Genomic DNA, 25,830 nt, shown 5'->3' with positions numbered 1-25,830 from the left:
TGACATCCCAAAGAAACTTTACAAGGCTTGAAATTTCATTATAGAAAACCAGCAAACGTTACGGTGGGATATGATATGAAAGTATCACGAAGTTCAACATCTAAACGTCACAATGCACCTCGTGAGACATGCAAAGTGTTTGTAAGGTGGTTTCTAAATTGGTTCTTTTTTCGATTAGCAATAATATTGATCAAATTATTTGAATTGTGTGAATGTAAAGTTTCATTTGGACGTCAGTATAGATATGGGAGATAAAAGTGTGAAAGCAGCTCTTTTTTTATGATAAACATCTAGAGGAATAGCAGGTGATAATAAAGTACGACTAGGGTGTTAGATTCCACTGATTAGGTCCAGGGATATATTTGTGTTTGTTCTCAGCGGCAAAGTAAAGTCTTTTTTTAGTACAGTGATGTGATTAGCCGGTGTGGGTATAGCCTGGATGGCCAAGCCTCCTACTGAAAGGTTGTATATATTGGAAAAGGTCAATTTTAAAAGTGTGCTATTTTAGAAAGCTAATTAAGGCATAATGTTTCAGTGCTTCAAGGTCGGTTGGTTTGACAGGCAAGATGTTTTCTCCATGATTTTGACATGCTTTTATTTTGATGCTGCTTATTTTACCAGCCTTAGTGGCGTCGTGGTTAGGCCATTGGCCTACAGGCTGGTAGGTACTGGGTTCAGATCCCAGTCGAGGCATGAAATTTTTAATCGAGATACTGACTCCAAACCCTGAGTGAGTGCTCCGCAAGGCTCAGTGGGTAGGTGTAAACCACTTGCACCGACCAGTGATCCATAACTGGTTCAACAAAGGCCATGGTTTGTGCTATCCAGTCTGTGGGAAGCGCAAATAAAAGATCCCTTGCTGATGGTAAAAGAGTAGCCTATGTGGCGACAGTGTGTTTCCTCTTAAAAAACAGTGTCAGAATGACCATATGTTTGACGTCCGATAGCCGATGATAAGATAAAAAGTCAGTGTGCTCTAGTGGTGTCGTTAAATAAAAACAAACTTTACTTTACTTTTGCTGCTTATTTTTGGCACAGTATTTATCACCGGGTGTAATCTTGAGCCCTGACAGCAGGTGTTAAAAGTGACAAAAAATGGATAATAAAAATCAGGCAGATAATACCTTGCTGATGGCAAGCAACAATTGCTGATAATTAACTTAACTAAAAACAAAACCTTGTGCATTGGCATTTCAGAAATGTTGGGGCGAGATATAGCCTATTGGTAAAGCACTAACCTGATGCGCGGTCGGTCTAGGATTGATTCTTGTCGGTAGGACTATTGGGTTATTTCTCATTCCAGCCAATGCCTCACAACTAATATATCAAAGGCTGTGGTATGTGCATATAAAAGGTCCCTTGCTACTAATGGAAAAATGTAGTGGGTTTTCTCTCAAAGACTATATACGGTATGTCATTGTCAAAATTACCAAATGTTTGACATCTAGTAGCAGATGTTTAAAAAATCAGTGTGATCTAGTGGTTACTGTGGTATCATTAAACAATCCAAACTTTACTCTGGCTTTTTCCAGAAAAATGTTTTTTAGGAATTAAGTGCAACTTAACAAAAACAAAAAAGCCTGTGGTATTTCTACCAAAGTTCATTAACATTTATTATACATGTTTCTAAGATCCTTAAAGTTGCAGGTTAACTTTATAATAAAATAAAGTTAACACCAGATCAGATGAAAAAATATAAATGTTTACAAAGTTGTCATCACTTTATGTATGATTTCATTCCTAATAAAGGCTGTTTTAATTCTATAAAAATAATATTGAAAATCCTGCATTAAATTGCTTTTTGATTAAAAGAAAAAGTAAAATAATAGTTTATTTACTGAATGACTGAGAAAATAAAAGTTACTTTATTAGCCATCTTTGTCTTTCATGTAAAATAATAGTTTATTTACTGAATGACTGAACTATTTACTGAGAGAAAAAGAATCTGTCATATGCAGTCATGTGGGATAGAAAACAAATACACCCCTTGATGGTGAAATTTCAGCCCTTAGACTCTGCAAACCTTACCACAGGTCAACATTTTTACCACCTTGGTTGTATTATTTCTTTACCACATGGTGGGGGTGGGACATAGCCCAGTGGTAAAGCGCTCGCTTGATGCGTGGTCAGTTTAGGATCGATCCCTGTCGGTAGCCCCATTGGGCTATTACTCGTTCCAGCCAGTGCTCCACAACTGGTGTAACAAAGGCCATGGTATGTACTATCCTGTCTGTGGGATGGTGAATATAAAAGATCCCTTGCTGCTAATTGGAAAGAGTAGTCCATGAAGTGGCGACAGTGGGTTTCCTCTCTCAATATTTGTGTGGTCCTTAACCATATGTCTGACACCATATAACCGTAAATAAAATGTGTTGAGTGTGTCATTAAATAAAAACATGGTCATATGTGATGGATTCTTATTTAAATAATCTTCCTCAGAAATACCCCAAAATTGCTGTAGGTAACAAATTCTTAAGTTCGAATCCTGCAATGTCCTTTATGTTTTTTATTTTCTTTCAGGCTGCTGGACCTACTCTCGTGCTTACCTGGATACCGAACCTGTCGCTGAAGAAGAACCCTCGCAGCATTGAAAACAGCCCCAACTGCTCAAAGGGAAACACTCCTCGACCGAGTCCGAAAAGAACTCCAAAACAAGAATACTCCAAATCAAACGAGCCCACTCCTTCCCCGAGCGAGTCTCCGGGAGACTCCAGTGTCATGGGGGAGCTGGGATTTATTAACGGAGGGGACAAAATGATAACCCACAAGAAGAAACACAGCACGGACAACACAAGCTTGAGCTCTGAGTTGTCGGCGGGGTCTCGGGAAGAAGACACGAGCATCGGAAGCTGGAATCCTGGTGAGGAGGTCCACCACGACGGACACAGGCTGAGCTCCAGCAACAAGTCGGCGGCCGATTCAGGAATCGGTTCTGACGAGATAGTCTCTTTGTACATTCAGAATAACGAGAAAACGATGCATGGCGGTGCGAAGAGGAGTGTGATAGGCATCCACGTGAACGACCTCACTGTGGACAAGACTTCCAAGAGCAACACTGAGCATCATCATCAGTATGCTGGGAGGGAGGACTCCGGGGTTGTGCCAAACACAGACGGATTGACTTCCGAGGAGCAGCTGGTGGCCATGTTGAACAGAAACAAACTGCACATGAGAGCCAGGGAACGGACGGATTCGAACAAATCTGTGAGCATCGAGATGGAAGGAGAGAGACTTGTGGTGGTTACCGAGGAGATGGATGGTGGTCCCAGCGACAGGCAGCAGTTGGACATTGTCGACAAGAACACGTACACCAACGAGAGCAAGTTCGACACGAGCAGTTCCCCGGAATCAGGCAGTGTGAGTTCCGACTCGACGAACCCTTCGCCATCTGAGTCGAGTGGTCAGACGATCATCAGCGAGCTGCGGGAAGAGCTGCTTCGGAAGCACGACCTCCTGTTCCAGAACGAACCTCACAGCAAACCCTACCCTATCCCAAGTCCTTGTGGCGGCAGCGGCGGTCTCACTGTACCCAGCGACCTGGATCTCGGCTGTCTGACCGTCCCTCCTCCCAACACGCCCATCCTGACGCCGGACATTTCGGTAACGCGAGTCAGAAACACGTCTTCATCTTCAACCACGACATCGGGCCCTGACTCGCAGCCGCCATCGCCATACACGTCTGACGCGGAGTCGGCCCCCAGCTCGCCGTCAAAGGACGCGGTGAGTCCTGAGTCACCGTCAGTTAGCAGCAACGGGTCCGCGGGGTTCAGCCACAACATGACATTTCCAAATAACTCGCTGTCGCACGGTAGCAGCAAGAAGGAGAAGAAGAGTGCCAAGGAACAGCTGTGTGGAGTCTTTTCTGTTGATCTTGGTAAGTTTCAATTGATCAGTGTTTTGAAATCTTTTAATTTTAATGCTGCGGACCAGGGCCCTTAGATCAACTTTAGTGCATAGGGCAGGCATCGAAATAAGTCGAGAACGGTCGTTCAGGTTACCGGGAGGTTACCACATATTAGAGAAGTCGAGAACGGTGTGACAAAAATTTCAACGAACGGTAGTTTCGTTTCCGAACGTAAACCAGGCAATGCATTCAGGACTTCTGCGTTTCATTATCTTGTCAGGAATTGCATCGATGTTCGCGTGCAAGTCATTCTGTGTTTAAGCAGCGTCCACTAGATGAATTTACGTCCGCGTTTTGTTTTCTCGTACAAAATTGCACCGATGTTCGTGCGCACTTGTGGAATTGCAAAGCAAATTTGGGCAATCCGCGTTTAAGCAGCGCCCACTAGATAAATTTACTTCCAGATTTCGTTTCTCGTATCGATGTTCGCGCGCACCGTTACAATTTCAGAACGACCGCGTAGTAGTAACAGGAATTCAATTCTAACTTTCATATAGTTGTGGAAACCTATAGGTTACCAGGTTATATTTTGTGGTAACCTGTAAATGGGTTACCAGACACAATGCTTATTTCGATGCCTGATAGGGTAGCTATGAGCCTATGGTAATCTTAGGGCTAAGTTCACTTCATGGAACGGGACCCAGATGCCTACCATCCTAAATTGATTTGGATGAGTTTTAAGATTGTAGCCAATTTAATATATTTTATTTGATAAATAAACTTGCAAGATTATGGTGTAGGTTGGCATTAATCCTTAGATAGTTAGTTAAGAAATATTGATTGAAATCAAATTATTGCGGGGGGGGGGGGGGGGGATGTAGCACAGTGGTAAAGCATTTGCTTGATGTGCGGTCTGTCTAGGGTCTGTAGTATGTACTATCCTGTCTTTGGGATGGTGCATATAAAAGATCCTTTGCTGTTAATCAAAAAGTGTAGCCCATGAAGTAGCGACAGCAGGTTTCCTCTCTCAATATCTGTGTGGTCTGACGCCATATAACCGTAAATAAAATGTGTTAAGTATGTTGTTAAATAAAACATTTCCTTCCTCCCTTCACATTATCTGCTCATTTTATGTTCGTGAGTCATTGTCTTATTGGATAATCTAGCTGTCGGTAGAGTTCAGGGCTCAGCCTTCCTTTCTTTTTTAGTCATAGAATCAAAGCCCCTCGGTGGAACCATTCTCTGATTGTTTTTTTAAATTTTTTAAAAATTGTTTCAGCCATTGTGCTTTGGAATTACGTGTTCATCTGTCCTGGAAGACTTGGACTTGTCTTGGTTTTATCATAAACAGATACAGACTCACACACTGTTATTAAATTTCACACCACAGTGTTCTAAGAAAAACTGTGATCTGGGATCAGTCTTCTTATATGGCCTGTCATCCTTTAAATGCTATATTGTAATTCACACCATGTGGGAGTTCACATCTTCGGAAAAGTTAATTAAACTTGAGACAGTGTCATCCCGTATTAATATAAATATATATATATCCCTGATGGCAATTAACATGCAGAGACATCAGAGACATTGTCAGGGTATAGAAGGGTTTTTTATTTATAAACATATTTACATTGTATATATATAAAAAAAAGTCCAGATGTCACTGTCAGTGTCCGAAATGGTCAAATCTGACATAAAAAGGATTTAATCTTATATCTGTTTTATATAAACTGACCTACTCCAGGGCTTTAGATCTCACTCATTTAGGCACAATGGGGACTTCTGTATTTTCTGAGTGCAGGAAGGTCATTTTAGTTTAGTACTGTCATTAACAGTAGTTGGAGAGTTGTTAACATTCATGAATGCATTTCAAGTTATTTTAATCTAGATATTTAAACATCACATTTCAGAGGTTTTGAGGTCAGCATGTTTGTACCTATTTTAGGCGTGATTATTTTGGTCATCTGTACTTTGGGAACAATGTTTATTGCCCCAACTTTGATACAATCTAAAGCTCTGCTACTCAGACTCTTTTAGGGGAGGGGGTTAGTTTTTTTCTCTTTTTTTTTTCTCCCTATGCATTAATTACCCTTTTTGTTCCTTTAAAAAAAACCCAAAAAAACAAGAAGAAAAATCCCTGACAAACCATCACACTACTAAAATGGTGGATCTGGTTGAAGTAGATGTTATAAATGTTTCACACATACCTCTAAATGGTACAGTAATATCCTCAGTGAAATGGAAACTGGTTCATTGTAATTAGAAGTGTCTCATGGCTGTCTTAATCACTGAAGTAAACAACTGTCTATATTTTTGCATACACGATAATAAACTACAGTGAAACCTCTCAAAACCGGACCATCTGTAAACTGGAATATCCCTCAAAACTGGATGTTTTTCGTGGCCCCTTTATGTACATAAGAGAACCTCTCTAAACCAGATACCTTTTAAAACCAGACTTTTTACTTGGTACAGAGGGTGTCCAGTTTAGAGGAGTTTCACTGTATATTGAAATAATTGTATACTGTATGAAACTTAATTCAGAATTGTATTTTCTTTTACTCACTTGAGTGAGTAAAGGCTGGCTGTTAAATAATAATTCCTTTCTTTTGCTGTGTTTTGCAGGTCAGATGCGGTCTCTAAGACTCTTCTACAGTGACCAGGAGTGTACGCAAGGCCAGGTTGTGATAGCTAGTCGAGAGAGTCAGTACAAGATTCTACACTTCCATAACGGCGGGTTGGATAAACTCGCACAGATTTTCGAGGACTGGAGTTTGTTTGCCAAATCCAAAGAGAAGGTAACTCTGTCAAAAATGTTCAGCCTTTAGCCTTTGATTAGTTCAAATTTAGTAATGTGATCTGATTCACTGTTATATGTTTTATGTTCTGTAATGTTCAGATTGGCCAAAAAATATTGATAGCAATTTTTATTTGTTTAGAAATGTATACTCAAAAATATTATTATATTCACCAGGCAAATTGTAACAAAATAAAGTTCAATGAACATATCAATTAGAAACACAAACATTTGAGTAACTTTATTGTAAAAATATATATTCAGTTATAACCTTTGAATTTAGTTTCAAAAAGAAATATATATCTATATATGTATTTTAATGTACAAAAATAAAGAACCTAGCATTATATTTACCAAGGGAAATAACAAAAATACAAAAAACAAAAATGTGTGCAATTTAGAATACAATCACTTGAGAAATAAATAACTTGTAGTAAATTCCATAGTGTGAAAAAAGGCTATATGAACTATATGTCAAAATTAACAAATGTTTGACGTCCAATAGCTGATGATTAATAAATCAGTGTGCTCTAATGGTGTCATTTAAACAAAACAAATGTTAACTTTTATATATGTACATGTAATTTCCAAATAATAAATTTATACACTTGATGAACAGATTGAACATGTTAAATATTAACTGTTTTCCCCTCCCTATTGTTACAGCAGCATGAAAGTGACGTGCCATGTTAAATATTAACTATTTTCCGCTCCTTGTTATTGCAGCAGCATGAAAGTGACGTGCCATGTTAAATATTAACTGTTTTCCCCTCCCTATTGTTACAGCAGCATGAAAGTGACGTGCCATGTTAAATATTAACTATTTTCTGCTCCTTGTTATTGCAGCAGCATGAAAGTGACGTGCCATGTAAAATATTAACTGTTTTTCCCTCCATGTTATTACAGTGCTCAGCATAAAAGTGACATACCATGTTAAATATTAACTATTTTCCCCTCTGTTATTACTAGGGGTGCAACGATACGGTAAAAACCGTATTGCGATATTAGAAACCGTATTGCAATATGTATTGCAATATAGTTGATATTATTTAAATTTAATATTTATGTGGGTTTTTTAATTAAAGCAGAAGGCATAATCTAAGTACATAAATCGAAATATTTGTAATATTGATTCTTTCATAGACCTAAATGATTATATAAACAACAACATTTATTAGTAGCATAATGTTCTTCTTTGTCATATTTATTTTTTAACACAATACTAGTCTACTAGAACACCGGTGTGACGATTTCAAACTACTTGTATTTATAAATATTCACATTCGAAATCCTTACTATCGGGCTCATTCCCAGTCTGGAGCTCGTCGCGGTAAGACGTGTTTGTTTCGCTTGTGCGCACTGCACATGCTTTCACGGCTCGACTTAGGGATCCTTCACTTTGTTGTTTTTGTCAACGAAGTGAAGTTTTCTACTTGGATTTATACGGCCATTGGAACTGATTGAATGCTGGAACGCTTCTCATTTCGACAGTCTGCACCACCAGGTTGTATTCTTTTTTAGCGAGATTCCTTGCCACCACGTCATTTCTCCGTCTGACTATGTTGACTTGTTTTTTTCGTGTCTCGTATGACGGCCATTCTGCAGAACACTACGGTTGTTCGCGTTTAATCTCTACATGTCCGAGCCTGTCCTAGCAGCACTGGAAGATTGACCGCCCCACTCTAAGAAGAAATAGGAAGCGGGGTCGGCCCCTACTACTCTTTTCTAGACTTTACTTTGTTTTATTGTGATACCATCTCGTATCCTCCGGAGTCGGGGCCGTCCACACCACTATACCAACCCATGATGACTAGACTATACCCTAGTCTGATTCTCTCTCTCGTTCAGACGGATCCGGCTTCTCAAGATCTGTATTTCAGCACAGCACTACACCTTCAACGTCTATTGACTGTCAATCTAGGGGTTTTCTTGACGGGATGCAACCCATCTCATCCCTACAAGCTGTGCACCCTAATGGCCTTAACGAATGAATGAATGAATGGATGTTTAACGACACCCCAGCACGAAAAATACATCGGCAATTGGGTGTCAAACTATGGTAAATGCAAATCTAAAGTGATGATCAACATCAATAATAAAAATTCAACAGTTAAACAAAACCACAGTGTAAAGAACCGTGCAAAAACACAAATATCACAGATAGATACGGACTTTTACTCAATGTGTGCTGTATTGGCCATTCTCAAAGCGAATGTTACACCCCTGCACCATGGAGAGGTTACAGCACGCGCAGGGGTGGCCTTAACGAGGCCACTCACATGGACATATAGATCGGATTCTAAACTTTTAGACCTTCGTTCAAAAGTTTATGTTGAAATTACTTTCTTTTTTTAATATTATTAAATAGTCCCATCCTCTCTTCTTTCTCTTATTTATTTTTGGACTGTCCTTTTAAAATGCTCCAAATTATATAAATATTCGACCGAGCAGTCAATTCTTTTTATTTTTAGCTTGTAACTTTAAAAAAAAAAATTCTATTAACTTTTTTACTAATTGCTATTTTCAGAATTCTGCCCATTTTCAACTCTGCCCCTTCCCCCCTCCATCCCGAGTCAGGCCACCGATCTTATTTAATTTCTTTTTGACCACCTGATCTAATCTAGCGACCAAATTTAATCAATAGAATTTTCTTTATTAATTATATTAATTAGAGATGCGCATAAAATTTTAAAGGCGCACTATTTAATTTTTGGATGTAAATTTCAAAATTGTCCGCTTAATTTTTTTCTGTCCCAGGACATGCCTCTGGCTATCCAGAGACAGGCCCCGGGACGGACATGCTCGAAACTCTAGTGGTATATGAGCATGTAAAAATTATTCGCACTCGCACTATCGGACTTTTTTCCATTGCTGCTCGCTTCACACGGAAAGTACGTCGCAATGTTTCGGCAGATCGACCAAACCAGAGGTTATTGCCCGAGGTGTTTTTAACGATCGGCCAAAGTATTCTTTGTTCAGGGAAAAACAGCGAAGTGCAATTCTCACTTGTTGGTTTATTTCTTTGAAGATGATAGCCGTAGCTGTATTCCAACGTAAATGAACAATGCATAATAATGTGCAAGTAACAAAACATTTATTTGTAATTATCATCAAGTGGTTATTTATATCAGACTTTTAACACATTTTGTTTAGAAGTTAGAACCAAGTATAACTGACCTATCACTTCGTATGCCAACAAGTAAGCTGACTACGCTTGATGTGATTGTTACATTTCCTGTCATCACCAATTAATAAAATGATGGGGTTTTTGTTTGTTTGTTTGCCTATTTCAAGTCAAATATGATACAAGGAAAAAATAGCGTGTAAAAATTGCGATATGCAAAAGTGTACCACGGTTCGTATCGAGCACTAGTTATTACAGCAGTGTGAAAGTGACGTGCCATGTTAAATATTAACTATTTTCCCCTCTCTGTTATGACAGCAGTGTGAAAGTGGCGTACCATGTTAAATATTAACTATTTCCCCCTCCCTGTTGTTACAGCAGCATGAAAGTGACGTGCCTTATTAATTATGAACTATTTTCCCTTCCCTGTTGTTACAGTAACATGAAAGTGACGTGCCATGTTAAATATGAACTATTTTCCCCTCCCTGTTGTTACAGCAACATGAAAGTGACATGCCATGTTAAATATTAACTATTTTCCCCTCCCTGTTGTTACAGCAACATGAAAGTGACATGCCATGTTAGATATTAACTATTTTCCCCTCCCTGTTATTACAGCAACATGAAAGTGACATGCCATGTTAAATATGAACTATTTTCCCCTCCCTGTTATTACAGTAACATGAAAGTGACATGCCATGTTAAATATGAACTATTTTCCCCTCCCTGTTATTACAGCAACATGAAAGTGACATGCCATGTTAGATATGAACTATTTTCCCCTCCCTGTTATTACAGTAACATGAAAGTGACATGCCATGTTAGATATTAACTATTTTCCCCTCCCTGTTGTTACAGCAACATGAAAGTGACATGCCGTGTTAGATATTAACTATTTTCCCCTCCCTGTTGTTACAGCAACATGAAAGTGACATGCCATGTTAGATATTAACTATTTTCCCCTCCCTGTTATTACAGCAACGTGAAAGTGACGTGCCGTATCGCCAGTTTCTGGTGATCAAGCCTCAGATCACAGATGACCAGTGTCATCCTGAGGAAGGTGTGTTCTCTTTAGTCACGGAGGAAATCTGGAAACAACACTTAATGGCAAATGGATCAATTGAAGATGACTTCCAGTTGAGAAAGGTAACTACATTAAAAAAACTCACCCCAAAACCCTTGACTGTCATTTTCATAGGATATTGCAGTGGATGTGTAAATATTTGCTTTTTGTGGTTGAAGTGGGATCTAGTTCCTTCAGTAGGTGCTTGGGTCAAAGGTGGACTCATCATCTGATTAGGTTTTTTCTTATCCCATGACTGATATATGAATGGCTACAGTATGCATTCGTTTCCAAATGTTTGACCTTCAATAGGCAATTTAATCAACATGCTCTAGTAGTAGTGTTAAACAAATAAACTTTTAACTCCTGTTATGTTGAGTTTTTGTTTTTTTCAAAGCACCAAATTGGGTCCACATAGTCAAAAATAAATGATATAAAAAAGCGAACTATACACTTTGTTTTTCCCAGGCAATATTTTTTGGAGGCCTGGACCCATGTTTGCGTCACGAAGCTTGGCCCTTCCTGTTGCATTATTATCCATTCTCTTCAACGTTTGATGAGCAGGAACAAATCCGAAATGACAAATACATCGAATACCAGAACATTAGAAAGATGAGGTGAGAAGTGTGTTTGTTTTATCTTTTAATCTGTCTCAAACGTTTGTGCCTGTGCTTATTTAAAGAATAACTTAACAAGCTACGAGGAATTATCTGTCCTAAGTGAACATTAATTCACCATGGACAGATAATTTGTAACTCCTCATTCAATTTGGTTATTCTCTAACCTGATTGACAATTTTATTCCCCCCCCCCACCATCAAAGGCCGTGGTATGTACTACCCCGTCTGGGATGGTGCATGTAAAAGAAGCCTTGCTGCTAATCAAAAAGAGTAACCCATGAAGTGGCGACAGTGGGTTTCCTCTCTCAATATCTGTGTGGTCCTTAACCATATGTCTGACACCATATAACCGTAAATAATATGTGCTGAGTGCGTCATTAAATAAAACATTTCTTTCTTTAAAATTTCAGGGAATCCATGACAGGGCCTGAACAGGATAAGTTCTGGCGGAGTATCCAGTGCACAGTGGAGAAGGATGTTGTTCGAACTGATCGCAGCCACCCGTACTTCTGTGGTGAAAACAACCCAAACATAGAGGTCCTGAAGTAAGTCTAGGGTGTTATGATGCTGTCAGTAGGTTTCAGCCACCCGTACTTCTGTGGTGAAAACAACCCAAACACAGAGGTCCTGAAATAAGTCTAGGGTGTTATGATGCTGTCACTAGGTCTCAGCCACCCATACTTCTGTGGTGAAAACAACCCAAACATAGAGGTCCTGAAGTAAGTCTAGGGTTTTATGATGCTGTCAGTAGGTTTCAGCCACCCGTACTTCTGTGGTGAAAACAACCCAAACATAGAGGTCCTGAAGTAAGTCTAGGGTTTTATGATGCTGTCAGTAGGTTGCAGCCACTCGTACTTCTGTGGTGAAAACAACCCAAACATAGAGGTCCTGAAGTAAGTCTAGGGTTTTATGATGCTGTCAGTAGGTTGCAGCCACCCGTACTTCTGTGGCGAAAACAACCCAAACATAGAGGTCCTGAAGTAAGTCTAGGGTGTTATGATGCTGTCAGTAGATCGCAGCCACCCGTACTTCTGTGGTGAAAACAACCCAAACATAGAGGTCCTGAAGTAAGTCTAGGGTTTTATCATGGTGTCAGTAGGTCTCAGCCACCCATACTTCTGTGGTGAAAACAACCCAAACATAGAGGTCCTGAAGTAAGTCTAGGGTGTTATGATGCTGTCAGTAGGATGCAGCCACACGTACTTCTGTGGTGAAAACAACCCAAACATAGAGGTCCTGAAGTAAGTCTAGGGTGTTATGATGCTGTCAGTAGAATGAATAAAAACAACCCAAACATAGAGGTCCTGAAGTAAGTCTAGCCAAACATAGAGGTCCTGAAGTAAGTCTAGGGGGTTATGATGTTGTCAGTAGGTTGGAGCCACCCGTACTTATGTGGTGAAAACAACCCAAACGTAGAGGTCCTGAAGTAAGTCTAGGGTGTTATGATGCTGTCAGTAGGTTGCAGCCACTGTACTTCTGTCGTGAAAACAACCCAAACATAGAGGTCCTGAAGTAAGTCTAGCCAAACATAGAGGTCCTGAAGTAAGTCTAGGGTTTTGTGATGCTGTCAGTAGGTTGCAGCCACCGTACTTCTGTGGTGAAAATAACCCAAACATAGAGGTCCTGAAGTAAGTCTAGGGTGTTATGATGCTGTTAGTAGGTTTCAGCCACCCGTACTTCTGTGGTGAAAACAACCCAAACATAGAGGTCCTGAAGTAAGTCTTGGGTTTTATGATGCTGTCAGTAGGTCTCAGCCACCCATACTTCTGTGGTGAAAACAACCCAAACATAGAGGTCCTGAAGTAAGTCTAGGGTGTTATGATGCTGTCAGTAGGTTGCAGCCACCCGTACTTCTGTGGTGAAAACAACCCAAACATAGAGGTCCTGAAGTAAGTCTAGGGTGTTATGATGCTGTCAGTAGGTTGCAGCCACCCGTACTTCTGTGGTGAAAACAACCCAAACAGAGGTCCTGAAGTAAGTCTAGGGTGTTATGATGCTGTCGGTAGGTCTCAGCCACCCGTACTTCTGTGGTGAAAACAACCCAAACATAGAGGTCCTGAAGTAAGTCTTGGGTTTTATGATGCTGTCAGTAGGTCTCAGCCACCCATACTTCTGTGGTGAAAACAACCCAAACATAGAGGTCCTGAAGTAAGTCTTGGGTGTTATGATGCTGTCAGTAGGTCTCAGCCACCCATACTTCTGTGGGGAAAACAACCCAAACATAGAGGTCCTGAAGTAAGTCTAGGGTGTTATGATGCTGTCAGTAGGTCTCAGCCACCCGTACTTCTGTGGTGAAAACAACCCAAACATAGATGTCCTGAAGTAAGTCTTGGGTTTTATGATGCTGTCAGTAGGTCTCAGCCACCCGTACTTCTGTGGTGAAAACAACCCAAACATAGAGGTCCTGAAGTAAGTCTAGGGTGTTATGATGCTGTCAGTAGGATGCAGCCACCCGTACTTCTGTGGTGAAAACAACCCAAACATAGAGGTCCTGAAGTAAGTCTAGGGTGTTATGATGCTGTCAGTAGGATGCAGCCACCCGTACTTCTGTGGTGAAAACAACCCAAAGATAGAGGTCCTGAAGTAAGTCTTGGGTTTTATGATGCTGTCAGTAGGATGCAGCCACCCATACTTCTGTGGTGAAAACAACCCAAAGATAGAGGTCCTGAAGTAAGTCTTGGGTTTTATGATGCTGTCAGTAGGTCTCAGCCACCCATACTTCTGTGGTGAAAACAACCCAAACATAGAGGTCCTGAAGTAAGTCTTGGGTTTTATGATGCTGTCAGTAGGTCTCAGCCACCCGTACTTCTGTGGTGAAAACAACCCAAACATAGAGGTCCTGAAGTAAGTCTTGGGGTTTTATGATGCTGTCAGTAGGTTGCAGCCACCCGTACTTCTGTGGTGAAAACAACCCAAACATAGAGGTCCTGAAGTAAGTCTTGGGGTTTTATGATGCTGTCAGTAGGTTGCAGCCACCCGTACTTCTGTGGTGAAAACAACCCAAACATAGAGGTCCTGAAGTAAGTCTTGGGGTTTTATGATGCTGTCAGTAGGTTGCAGCCACCCGTACTTCTGTGGTGAAAACAACCCAAACATAGAGGTCCTGAAGTAAGTCTTGGGGTTTTATGATGCTGTCAGTAGGTTGCAGCCACCCGTACTTCTGTGGTGAAAACAACCCAAACATAGAGGTCCTGAAGTAAGTCTTGGGGTTTTATGATGCTGCCAGTAGGTTGCAGCCACCCGTACTTCTGTGGTGAAAACAACCCAAACATAGAGGTCCTGAAGTAAGTCTTGGGGTTTTATGATGCTGTCAGTAGGTTGCAGCCACCCGTACTTCTGTGGTGAAAACAACCCAAACATAGAGGTCCTGAAGTAAGTCTTGGGGTTTTATGATGCTGTCAGTAGGTTGCAGCCACCCGTACTTCTGTGGTGAAAACAACCCAAACATAGAGGTCCTGAAGTAAGTCTTGGGTTTTATGATGCTGTCAGTAGGTTTCAGCCACCCGTACTTCTGTGGTGAAAACAACCCAAACATAGAGGTCCTGAAGTAAGTCTTGGGTTTTATGATGCTGTCAGTAGGTTTCAGCCACCCGTACTTCTGTGGTGAAAACAACCCAAACATAGAGGTCCTGAAGTAAGTCTTGGGTTTTATGATGCTGTCAGTAGATCACAGCCACCCGTACTTCTGTGGTGAAAATAACCCAAACATAGAGGTTCTGAAGTAAGTCTAGGGTGTTATGATGCTGTCAGTAGGATGCAGCCACCCGTACTTCTGTGGTGAAAACAACCCAAACATAGAGGTCCTGAAGTAAGTCTAGGGTTTTATGATGCTGTCAGTAGGTTTCAGCCACCCGTACTTCTGTGGTGAAAACAACCCAAACATAGAGGTCCTGAAGTAAGTCTAGGGTTTTATGAAGCTGTCAGTAGGTTGCAGCCACCCGTACTTCTGTGGTGAAAACAACCCAAACATAGAGGTCCTGAAGTAAGTCTTGGGTTTTATGATGCTGTCAGTAGGATGCAGCCACCCGTACTTCTGTGGTGAAAACAACCCAAACATAGAGGTCCTGAAGTAAGTCTAGGGTGTTATGATGCTGTCAGTAGGTCTCAGCCACCCGTACTTCTGTGGTGAAAACAACCCAAACATAGAGGTCCTGAAGTAAGTCTAGGGTGTTATGATGCTGTCAGTAGGTTGCAGCCACCCGTACTTCTGTGGTGAAAACAACCCAAACATAGAGGTCCTGAAGTAAGTCTAGGGTGTTATGATGCTGTCAGTAGATCTCAGCCACCCATACTTCTGTGGTGAAAAGAACCCAAACAGAGGTCCTGAAGTAAGTCTAGGGTTTTATGATGCTGTCAGTAGGTTGCAGCCACCGTACTTCTGTGGTGAAAACATCCCAAACATAGAGGTCCTGAAGTAAGTCTAGCCAAACATAGAGGTCCTGAAGTAAGTCTAGGGTTTTATGATGCTGTCAGTAGGTCGCAGCCACCGTACTTCTGTGGTGAAAATAACCCAAATGTAGAGGTCTTGAAGTGAGTTTATGATGCTGTTACTAGGCTGAAGTAATTTCAAAAGTGGATTTTGTCAAGCAAAATAAAATGCCAGCATAACAGTCACATAGGGTAAAATCTAGCTTGCATTGTAGGATCGAATCACCTCAGTGGACCCATTCTTTTATAGTTCCCCCCCCCTCCCCCATCTCATCCAGTGTCTTTCAATTGGTAGATCAACGGTCATGATGTGTGCTGTCCTTTCAGGAAAAGTGCACATAAAAGATCACTTGCTTCTAATAAAAAATATATAGAGGGTTTCTTCTAAGACTAGATTTCAGAAATTAAAAAGAAAAAATTATATTCTATAACTGGTACTCTAGTGGTGTCGTTAAGCAAAACAAACTTTTAACTTTTGAATGATCAAATCATGGAAAACATAATTTGGTGTTTTTATGGCTCTCTAAAAATGTTATGTACATCATTTAAAAAGTGCATGTTGTCTCTGCTTCAGGACGATTCTGTTGAACTACGCGGTTGCGAATCCGTGGATGGGTTACACGCAGGGAATGTCTGACCTGCTGGCGCCGGTGCTGGCAGAGGTCCAGAACGAGGTTGACGCGTACTGGTGTTTCGTGGGTCTCATGCAGCGGACCATCTTCGTGAGCTCGCCCCGAGACAGTGATATGGACAAACAACTGGTGGGTAGGCGGGTTACAGTCAAAATGAAGTTAACATTTTATGTAAAACAGCCAGTCTGTTGGCTTTATTTGTTGTTTGTCTTTTCTTTTCTTTTTTCTTTTTTTTTGCTGTAAGCCAGTGCATCACGACTGGTATATCAAAGGCTGTGGTATGTGTTATCCTGTCTGGGATAATGCATATAAAAGATCCCTTGCTATTAATGCAGATGGTTAATAAAGAAATGTGCTCTAGTGGTATCGTTAAACAAAACAAACTTTAATTTTAACTGTAAATGTAAATGAAGTTAACATTTTATGTAAATCAACCAGTCAGTTGGCTTTATTTCTTTTGTGTCTTTCATTAGTTGGTACCGGCCTCGGTGGCGTTGTGGTTAGGCTATCAGTCTACAGGCTGATAGGTACTGGGTTTGGATCCCAGTCGAGGCATGGGATTTTTAATCCAGATACCGACTCCAAATCCTGAGTGAGTGCTCCGCAAGGCTCAATGGGTAGGTGTAAACCGCTTGCACCGACCAGTGACCAATAACTGGTTCAACAAAGGCCATGGTTTGTGCTATCCTGCCTGTGGGAAGCGCAAATAAAAGATCCCTTGCTGCTAATCGGAAAGAGTAGCCCATGTAGTGGCGACAGTGGGTTTCCTCTCAAACTCTGTGTGGTCCTTAACCATATGTCTGACGCCATATAACCGTAAATAAAATGTGTTGAGTGCGTCGTTAAATAAAACATTTCTTTCTTTCTTTCATTAGTTGGTTTTAAAAAAAAAAAAAAATTATTAATATATAAAAGTTTAAATTATTTCATGTATACATAATAGCTGCATATGCATGGTGTTGTGGTCTTATTAGAGTGTGCCATGCAGCCCAATATCTCGTGACTTCAGTGCTCGAGGTTCCTGTTAGGGTTACATTACCCTTGGTCTGTACCAGTCAGTCTCTACCCATCAACCAATCTAGCTTGGGTGTCCTTAACAGAAGCAGGTACTACCTCTGGGTCATTGAGATATACAAGTCCCCTCACCATGTCAATGAATGGGCCATGAAGCGGTCAATTATTTAGTTCAACAGGTTTTTGAAAATGCTTTGAGATAAACATTCATTGATCTGGGAACTTGTTGAGCTAATGCAAAGTTAATGACATTACTAAAGTACTAATCAAAATTATACCCAGATGATTTTCCAGCCTTATATATTAGTTATGAAAATTCCTGGAATAAAAACCATAAAAATGTGTCAGTATTATCATGACCTGTTACGGTATTCAAACAACCGTTACAAAAAATGACAATAAATGACCTGTTATAGATAGAAATATGAGATGTATTTACAATTTTACTGCTAAACATATGTAATTTGAAACAGACTATAACACCCAAGTAGATATTGACTACACCTGATACCACCCCTCTGCTAAACTTAGTACTTGTGATTTCACCTGTCAGGTATAATCAATATCAACCTGGATGTTATAGTCTGTTTCAAATTACATATGTTTAGCAGTAAAATTGTAAATACATCTCATATTTCTATCTATAACAGGTCATTTATTGTCATTTTTTGTATCGGTTGTTTGAATACAGTAACAGGTCATGATAATACTGATGCATTTTTATGTTTTTTATTCCACGGATTTTTATAACTAATATATAAGACTGGAAAATCACCTGGGTATAATTTTGATTAGTACTTTAATGACACAATTTCTAAACAATTTAGTTTTTTGTTGCTTTTTTACATCTTTTTTTGTTCTGTGTAATGTGATGAACTTTTCTATGGCAAATATTGGCAATTATTTGTATCTACCTTTAATGTTTAGTTTTCTGAAATTACTTGCATTTGGTGAATCCTTGGTCGCACCTTTGCTGTTCAATTATTTGTATTTGTTTTCTTGTTTAGAGTTACCTGCGAGAGCTGATTCGTCTGATGCAGCCCAAGTTCTTCGCACACCTCGAGAAGCTGACTGATGATGCCATGGAGCTGCTGTTCTGTCACAGGTAAACAAGATGGATTGATAGATAAATAAATTTTGTTTTTCAAAGTTATGATTGCGCTGTTTGATTAGGACAGAGGTTAACAGGTTTAACTTAGTGCTTGAGATGAAACTTTCTGCCCCAACATAGCTACCCTTTGTGACTAACATCAAAGAGTAATATATGCATAGAAACAGTGCATCCATCCATCAATCCATACAACCTTCCTCTCTGTCTCTCTCAGTAACTTCTTCTCTTCCTTCTGTCTTTTTCTCTCTCTTATCTGGGATTATCTTATTCCTAACAGGAACCTCGAGTGCTGAAGTCACGAGATATTGGGCCGTAAGGCGCACTCTAATAAGACCACATCCTTCCTCTATTCGTCCCTCTGTATGTCACTCATTCTGCCTGTCTTTCTTTGTCTTGCTGTTCTGTTCAGTCTGTCTACCACTCGTCTCTCTCCACCCCCTCCCCATCCTTGTTTCATTTTTCATTCTCACATGCATGTAATACATAGATATAGAGGTTATTACCAGAGTGTTTTTCGGTATCGTCAATATCATATATTAGGAATACATTATTTTTACTCCTAATATATGATATTGACGATACCGAAATACACGAGGGTAATAATCTCTTTATCATATAAGCTCAAGCTTAATACAACATTTTTTTGTAAACTGTACACGCAACTTTAATTCCAGTCTGCCATTACTAGATATTCAAATGACGTAAGAATATGTGGCGCCATGTATTTTTGAATGGAAATGACGTCAAACTCGAATGACGTCATTTTGGATGTCCTTACATCAAAATAAAGTTCTGCCTAACATTTTTTGTTTTCTGAACGATGGACAGCTTTCAGTGTCAAATTGCCATTGAAATGTTTTTATTGGATGACTATGAATGCATATGTCAATCATGGAGTGTCACCCAGATACGTTTGCTTAAATGTCAATAAACCTAGTGCCGAGACCTCAACTAATTTACATATAATTTGCAAAGTTATCAAATTCTTAAAGTATTTGATCTGAAAAATATCACATACTTTGATTGCATTGAAAATGTAAGATATTATATGATAAAATTCTTTATTTGGTTTATCCTTCAGGTGGATCTTGCTGTGTTTCAAGCGTGAGTTCCCCGAAGCATCAGCCCTGCGTATCTGGGAGACATGCTGGGCGCACTACCAGACGGACTACTTCCACCTGTTCATCTGTGTCGCCATCGTCGCTATTTACGGCGAGGACATTGTGGAGCAGGGGCTGGCTGCCGACGAGATGCTGCTACACTTCAGCAGTCTGGCCCTGCACATGAACGGGGATATCGTACTCAGAAAGGTGAGATGTAGAGATTATTACATGCACATGAACGGGGATATCGTACTCAGGTGAAATATACAGATTGTTACACACACATGAACGGGGATATCGTACTCAGAAAGGTGAGATACACAGATTATTACAGACACATGAACGGGGATATCGTACTCAGAAAGGTGAAATGTACAGATTATTACATACACATGAACGGGGACATCGTACTCAGAAAGGTGAGATATACAGATTATTACACACCTGAACGGGGATATCATACTCAGAAAGGTGAGATATACAGATTATTACATACACGTGAACAGTGATATTGTACTCAGAAAGGTGAAATATACAGATTATTACATACACTTTCATGCAATACGAAAGTCTGACTGGGATGTTTTCTCCATCCGAACCAGTCTCCCACAACTGGTATATCAAAGGCTGTGATATGTGTTGTCCTGTCTGTGGGAATTTGCATATACAATATCTTGCTGCGAACGGAAAAATGTAATACTTGTACTCTAGTGGTGTCGTAAAAATAAATAAACTTGAACCTTAACTCTTGTCTCTCTTTAGATAGCTGATGTTGTTTTTTAGTGCTGGGGTTGTCATTAAACCATTCATTTCCTCATTCATTCATTCTCTGACAGCATATAAGCATAATAAAATTGTGCTGATGGCATCATTAAATAAAACATTCCTTCCTTCCATCCTTCCTTCCTCCCTCCCTCCCTCCCTCCCTTCCTTCCTTCCTTTATTCTCTAAACAACAGCAAGCAAAGAGATTTTTAGATCATTCCTTTCACTTCATTTTCATTTACTTTGTGTTTGTGTTGCAGGCGCGAGGTTTGCTGCACCAGTTCCGCAAGAAGAGAAAGATTCCGTGTAGTCTGAGTGGCCTCTGCATCCACTGCGGCTCCGGCATGTGGGACAGCGGCCACGTCCCCACAGTGTATTGCGTCGGCCACAGCGACGACGAGGTCTGTCCTCACAACAGCCAGCCCAGCTCACCGGCAGCTCAGTAAACTAATACCACAGATGAGAACTCTGATGATTGTGTCCTTGTCTGTTTGATTAAAAGCCAACTCTAATACCATATATTTTCAAGACCCTTCAAAGTTTAATGATTTCCAAACACCCCCACCCCCCCGTGCTGTTTTTACCTTTGAGATATAGAACTTGTGTACATTATTTTGGTACATAACTTGACAATCTGACCTATGACATTTCCCCTTGAGTCCTAAAGACTGGTCTAAACAGCCAAACAAATGGCCAACATCTTCCAACGAGCCAAGGGCTTGTTGTTCCGATGACATGGTAACTACTTCCTCCTTTGAGTAATAACAGAAGTAAAGTCATGGCAGGGACTTTGGGGTTTCTCAACAAGACACTTTCTAGTTGCCAAAATCTCTTAGTTACGAATGTATATTTACTTGTTGATTTGGATATACATATGGATGTATTCATTCCAGAATAATTAATCACAAGTGAGGGTGTGGGCTGACATAGGTTGCTGAGATGTCTGTCTTTTGCAGACTAGCTGATTACCAAATTAATATATTTTTTGTGTGGTCATATTCGTCACTTCGCTCATTGGAAACACCATTTTGCACTAAATTTCAGAGTTATTAGTTTTTCTCTGTTAACATTTTTGAAATTGTTAAAATTGTTAATAATTTTTGATATCTTTACAATCTCATTTCAGTTGTGTTGAAAAAAAGATAACTAAGATTTGTGGATGTAAAATCATTTCAGACAGCAGGTGACCTGTTGTTTCGAGGTTAATTAAATTCAGCTGGATTCTGTGCACTCGCATGACAGTAAGCATTGTTGGTAACATCCCAAGTTCAAGATGCAACTCTGGACTTTAATATGAGGACGATTTGAGGACAGGCTACAGATTTTCTAAGGTATCTTAACGCTACGACATCATTAAACTATCTTAAGCTATGACATCACTGTGAAGCATGCCATTGCCTACAATAGTTTTATGATATCATAGTGCTAAGATAGCTTCGAAAATCTGGGCCCTGGGCCCCATTCCACCAGTTGATCTTAGCGTTAAGATCAGTTTAAGTGCATAAGGTAGCTATACACTTAAGGAGATCTTAGGACTAAGATCGCTTCATGGAATGGGGCCTTAGTCATTAATGAAATGTTTGTCAATGGATATTCCGTTCCTAGCTGTGCAATTGGTTTCTGTGAACAATTACTTGTTGAGCTGACGCAATGGAAGTTCTGGTTGTGTTTTAAAGTTTCTAGGAATAGCTGCCACTTCATACCAGTTATTTCATCATGTGTACGTGTTTCAGTTTGTATATTACAAACATTCGTCATGTCCATTTGTATATTAGAAACACTTCTTCATTATCTACACTCTTTAGCTTTATTTACAGAACAAGTATGTTGAATGTTCTCTTTCATTGTTACATTAGTGTACATATGTATGTTTGTCATGGAGGTGGATTATGTCGTATTTGAATGTCTTATAATGTACATAACCGTCAAAGTTTATGGTAGACATAACATGACAGAAATTAATTTGCAACTGTTCTTCCTTAGTATTAAATGACCTCTATGACTAGTCATGGTTAATGGCAGCTGTAGTGGTTTAGATGTTGGTACTAATTACTGATCTGAACATATTAACATTGTATTACATGACTGTTACATATTAGAATGTAGGTTATAATCACGTATTTCATAGTATCTGTTAGTTACAGTCTGTTCATGTCAGTAATACTGTAGATCTGTTTTATGTTCTGATATTACATTACAGATCTGTATATTACATTACAGATCTGTCGAATGTTATATTATATTACAGATCTATTGAATGTTTTATTACATTACAGATCTGTTGAATGTTATATTACATTACAGATCTGTTGTATATTACAATAATGTATTAGTAGCAGATTTGTTACATATTGATAAAATAAGTTACAATCAGGTATTAACAATTACACAGCTGCTGTTGTATTGTATTATATGGTTGTGTTTAAAATATATGTATTACATTACTGTTAAAATCTGGCCCTTGTTTATGTTAGTAGTAACTGTTTATTTATTGAATATTAAAATCATGTATTTTAAAGTTTTGGTATATATAATTTAATAGATACAAATAGATAAGAGTTATATTTAATAACACTGGATGTTGTGTGGTGCAGGGCCCCATGAAAAATCTTATTCTTAAAAAAAATAGTAATATTAAATGTTTTAATTATTTAAAACATACATGTAGATCTGTACATATTTACAAATTATCAGAATTTCATTTTGTATATAGGTATCCGGTAATAGTATGAAAATCATGTCATCAAGGTCAAAATAAAAATTAACAACACTTTGTGTTTTAACCCAACCAATTCATCAAATTTCTTATTTCAGTAGTAATTTCTTTTTCTTTTTATCCTTTCCACATATTTTAGGGTATTGCCAGTGATGTTGAGCTATAAATTTCAATATAGTTTAATGGGTTTGTAATAAATAAAAGTAGATTTAATGGGTGTGTAATATATAAAATAAGTCATTTTTAATAAGTATGCAACAAAATAAGTAGGATTTCATGGGTATGTAATAAAATAAGTAGGATTTCATGGGTATGTAATAAAATAAGTACAATGTAATTGGTATGTAATAAAATTAATTAAGTAGGATTTAATGGATATATAATAAAATAAGATTTAATGGGTATGTAATAAAATAAAATAAGATTTAATGGGTATGTAATCAAATACTGACTGATTGATCCACTGCTAAAATGGGTGCACTGTGTTACTTTCAGCAAATACAATTTTTTTTTTTTTTTCAAAGATAGCGGTGTTGGCACAGTTAACTAAAGTCCACAGGATTTGCAGGTGAATCAGAATCAAAATAGCATTGGTCATGTTACAATGTTTCTCATTGAATAATGTATTAATTATTGTTAACTTTCTAATCAATAAGTTTTGTGGCCAGCTATTTGTGATCTTTTATCTAAAAATAGGTTTAAAGTTTGGATGATTTTGAGTTAAAGTAGTTTAAAAATAAATAAAAAATTAAGTTAGTATTTTCAACAGGAGCTTCCACGTTACAGGCAGTATAGCACAGTGGTTGACCTACTAAAGGTCCCAACAGGGGCAGGATCTAGCTCAGTCAGTAGAATGTTCATCAAGTGCTTTGGTTGTAGGATCAAAACCCTCCAGAGGACCTATTGCAACCCCTGCAATTAAAAAAATGTTAACGGCAAAAAAACATGCCATTGAAAAATCTCTGAATACAGTCCAAGGCAAAGAGGTGTCGTGGAGTATTAAAAACTTCACGGCATTGCCGATTGCTGTGGGCAGTTGCAGGGGTTGCATTGTCTGACTGGGGTTTTATTCCCATTCTTACCAATGCACGATGACTGGTCTTTCAAAGGCCATAGTATGTGCTGTCCTGTCTGGGAAATGCATATATGCATGTATACCTTGAGCAAGTCAACTCCCATGGCTTTAAATTTCTAAAACCGTAATTTGTTATGCCTACCTCAGTGTTCATAATTCTGATAGACATTTTACCCTTGCATCAGTGTTTCTACAACTGTTTAAGAAGTCTGTTTTTTCATCGGTGTTTTACTATTAGTTAAAGTTGCCAATTGCCCAATTTAAGTGCGGGTAACATTGATATACTTTTTTCCTTCAGTTTTTTATAATTTGTTTCTACAGAGAATGCCATATATTTGAGACAATTAATTTGTAGTTTTTTTAAATTCATGCCATGACAATAATTTACATAAGAACCACACAAACCTAGTACGTGTAATGTAGATGTAACACTTCTTAAAACAGAGAAAGTCACCATTCAATTGATATTCTCTGTAAATATTCATTTTGCGTTTTGTATTGGATTTACACTATAATGCTAATATGAAACATTTCTAGTTTTGTTTTTATAATTATTCAAAGCTCGAAATTGATTTTGTTAAATGGGAAATAATTTTTGCTTCTCAAATTTCAAGAGAAGCAAATGCTAGAAAGTGAAAGTAGGTCTAGAAATTAGTCTCAAAATTAAACTTGTAAATTACACTTGTAAATTAAACTTGTAAATTAGACTTGTAATGTAACTTTTTTAACAGCAATGAGACAGACTTGAGACAAACGTCGATAAAATCACAAGATTTATATTACCACTCCAGCAAATAAAAAATTCTCAATATATCTGGAATTCTGTCAACAATAAAAAGGAAAGAAAAATCTGCTTCTAAAAACTGATTATCAAAAAGTGTATTGTGCATTTTAAGTGGCATTTATTGCCTGTCAATTATGATCCTGGATTATTCGTGAAAGTAATTTCATTTTCGTAAGTCTTGGTTGAATAACGATGGCTGGGTGAGGAACTTTATGAAGTCTATGAACATGATAAATTTTAACAAGCATGACAAGATTGTTTTTAACTGTTGCATGAAGTCTCAAAGTATCTGTTACATTAAGTATTGAAGTCTTAAAGGAACAGACCCTAGGTTTTAAACACTACGGCATATTTTTCGCTATTAGAGCCATTTATGATCACTGAAATCAAACATTACTTTTATTTTATTGTTTATATTATCCATTTCCGTAGAACCGAAGTGTTTCTGGTCATACTGGTGTTTTTAATAACAAAAATGTCATTTTTCATATTTTATAAACGCATGTGTGTCTGTAAAATAGCGGTTTATTGATTCGAGTTGTAGTCTATTTTTAAGGATATTTCCTGTTTTAACGCCACAGACTCTTCTTTCACTTTATTGTAACTTTATCTAAGTGAGTTACAGGTTTGTAAATTAATTAAACTTAGTGTCCATATTTTACAGGTTAAAACTAGGGTCTTCGCCTTTACGGTGTTCCATCTCCATTAACCTTTGTTTGACACCCAACAGCCAATGTATGTATTTGTTTGCTGGGG

General features: G+C 38.7%; 1 protein-coding gene across 2 annotated transcripts in view; it reads left to right on the top strand.

Moving 5' to 3' along the window:
• The window catches only part of LOC121380144 (TBC1 domain family member 16-like), a 54,687-nt gene extending 29,182 nt beyond the window's left edge, over window positions 1-25,505 (top strand). Inside the window, exons 2-11 of one of the 2 annotated variants that reach the window (XM_041508931.1) lie at window positions 45-141; window positions 2,521-3,874; window positions 6,470-6,642; window positions 10,744-10,911; window positions 11,297-11,445; window positions 11,858-11,992; window positions 16,450-16,636; window positions 18,529-18,626; window positions 19,714-19,942; window positions 20,760-25,505. In XM_041508931.1, the coding sequence (XP_041364865.1) occupies window positions 45-141; window positions 2,521-3,874; window positions 6,470-6,642; window positions 10,744-10,911; window positions 11,297-11,445; window positions 11,858-11,992; window positions 16,450-16,636; window positions 18,529-18,626; window positions 19,714-19,942; window positions 20,760-20,945 (2,776 nt within the window). In that variant the 3' untranslated portion in view covers window positions 20,946-25,505. The remainder of the gene's footprint in view (window positions 1-44; window positions 142-2,520; window positions 3,875-6,469; window positions 6,643-10,743; window positions 10,912-11,296; window positions 11,446-11,857; window positions 11,993-16,449; window positions 16,637-18,528; window positions 18,627-19,713; window positions 19,943-20,759) is intronic. The other variant, XM_041508930.1, reaches the window with a different exon arrangement.
• The last annotated feature ends 325 nt before the right edge of the window (window positions 25,506-25,830 follow it).

The sequence above is a fragment of the Gigantopelta aegis genome, chromosome 8, assembly GCF_016097555.1.
Source record: "Gigantopelta aegis isolate Gae_Host chromosome 8, Gae_host_genome, whole genome shotgun sequence".
Taxonomy (NCBI): Eukaryota; Metazoa; Mollusca; class Gastropoda; order Neomphalida; family Peltospiridae; genus Gigantopelta; species Gigantopelta aegis.
The sequence above is the reverse complement of the archived record's forward strand: the minus strand, read 5'-3'. Positions and strand labels throughout refer to the sequence as shown.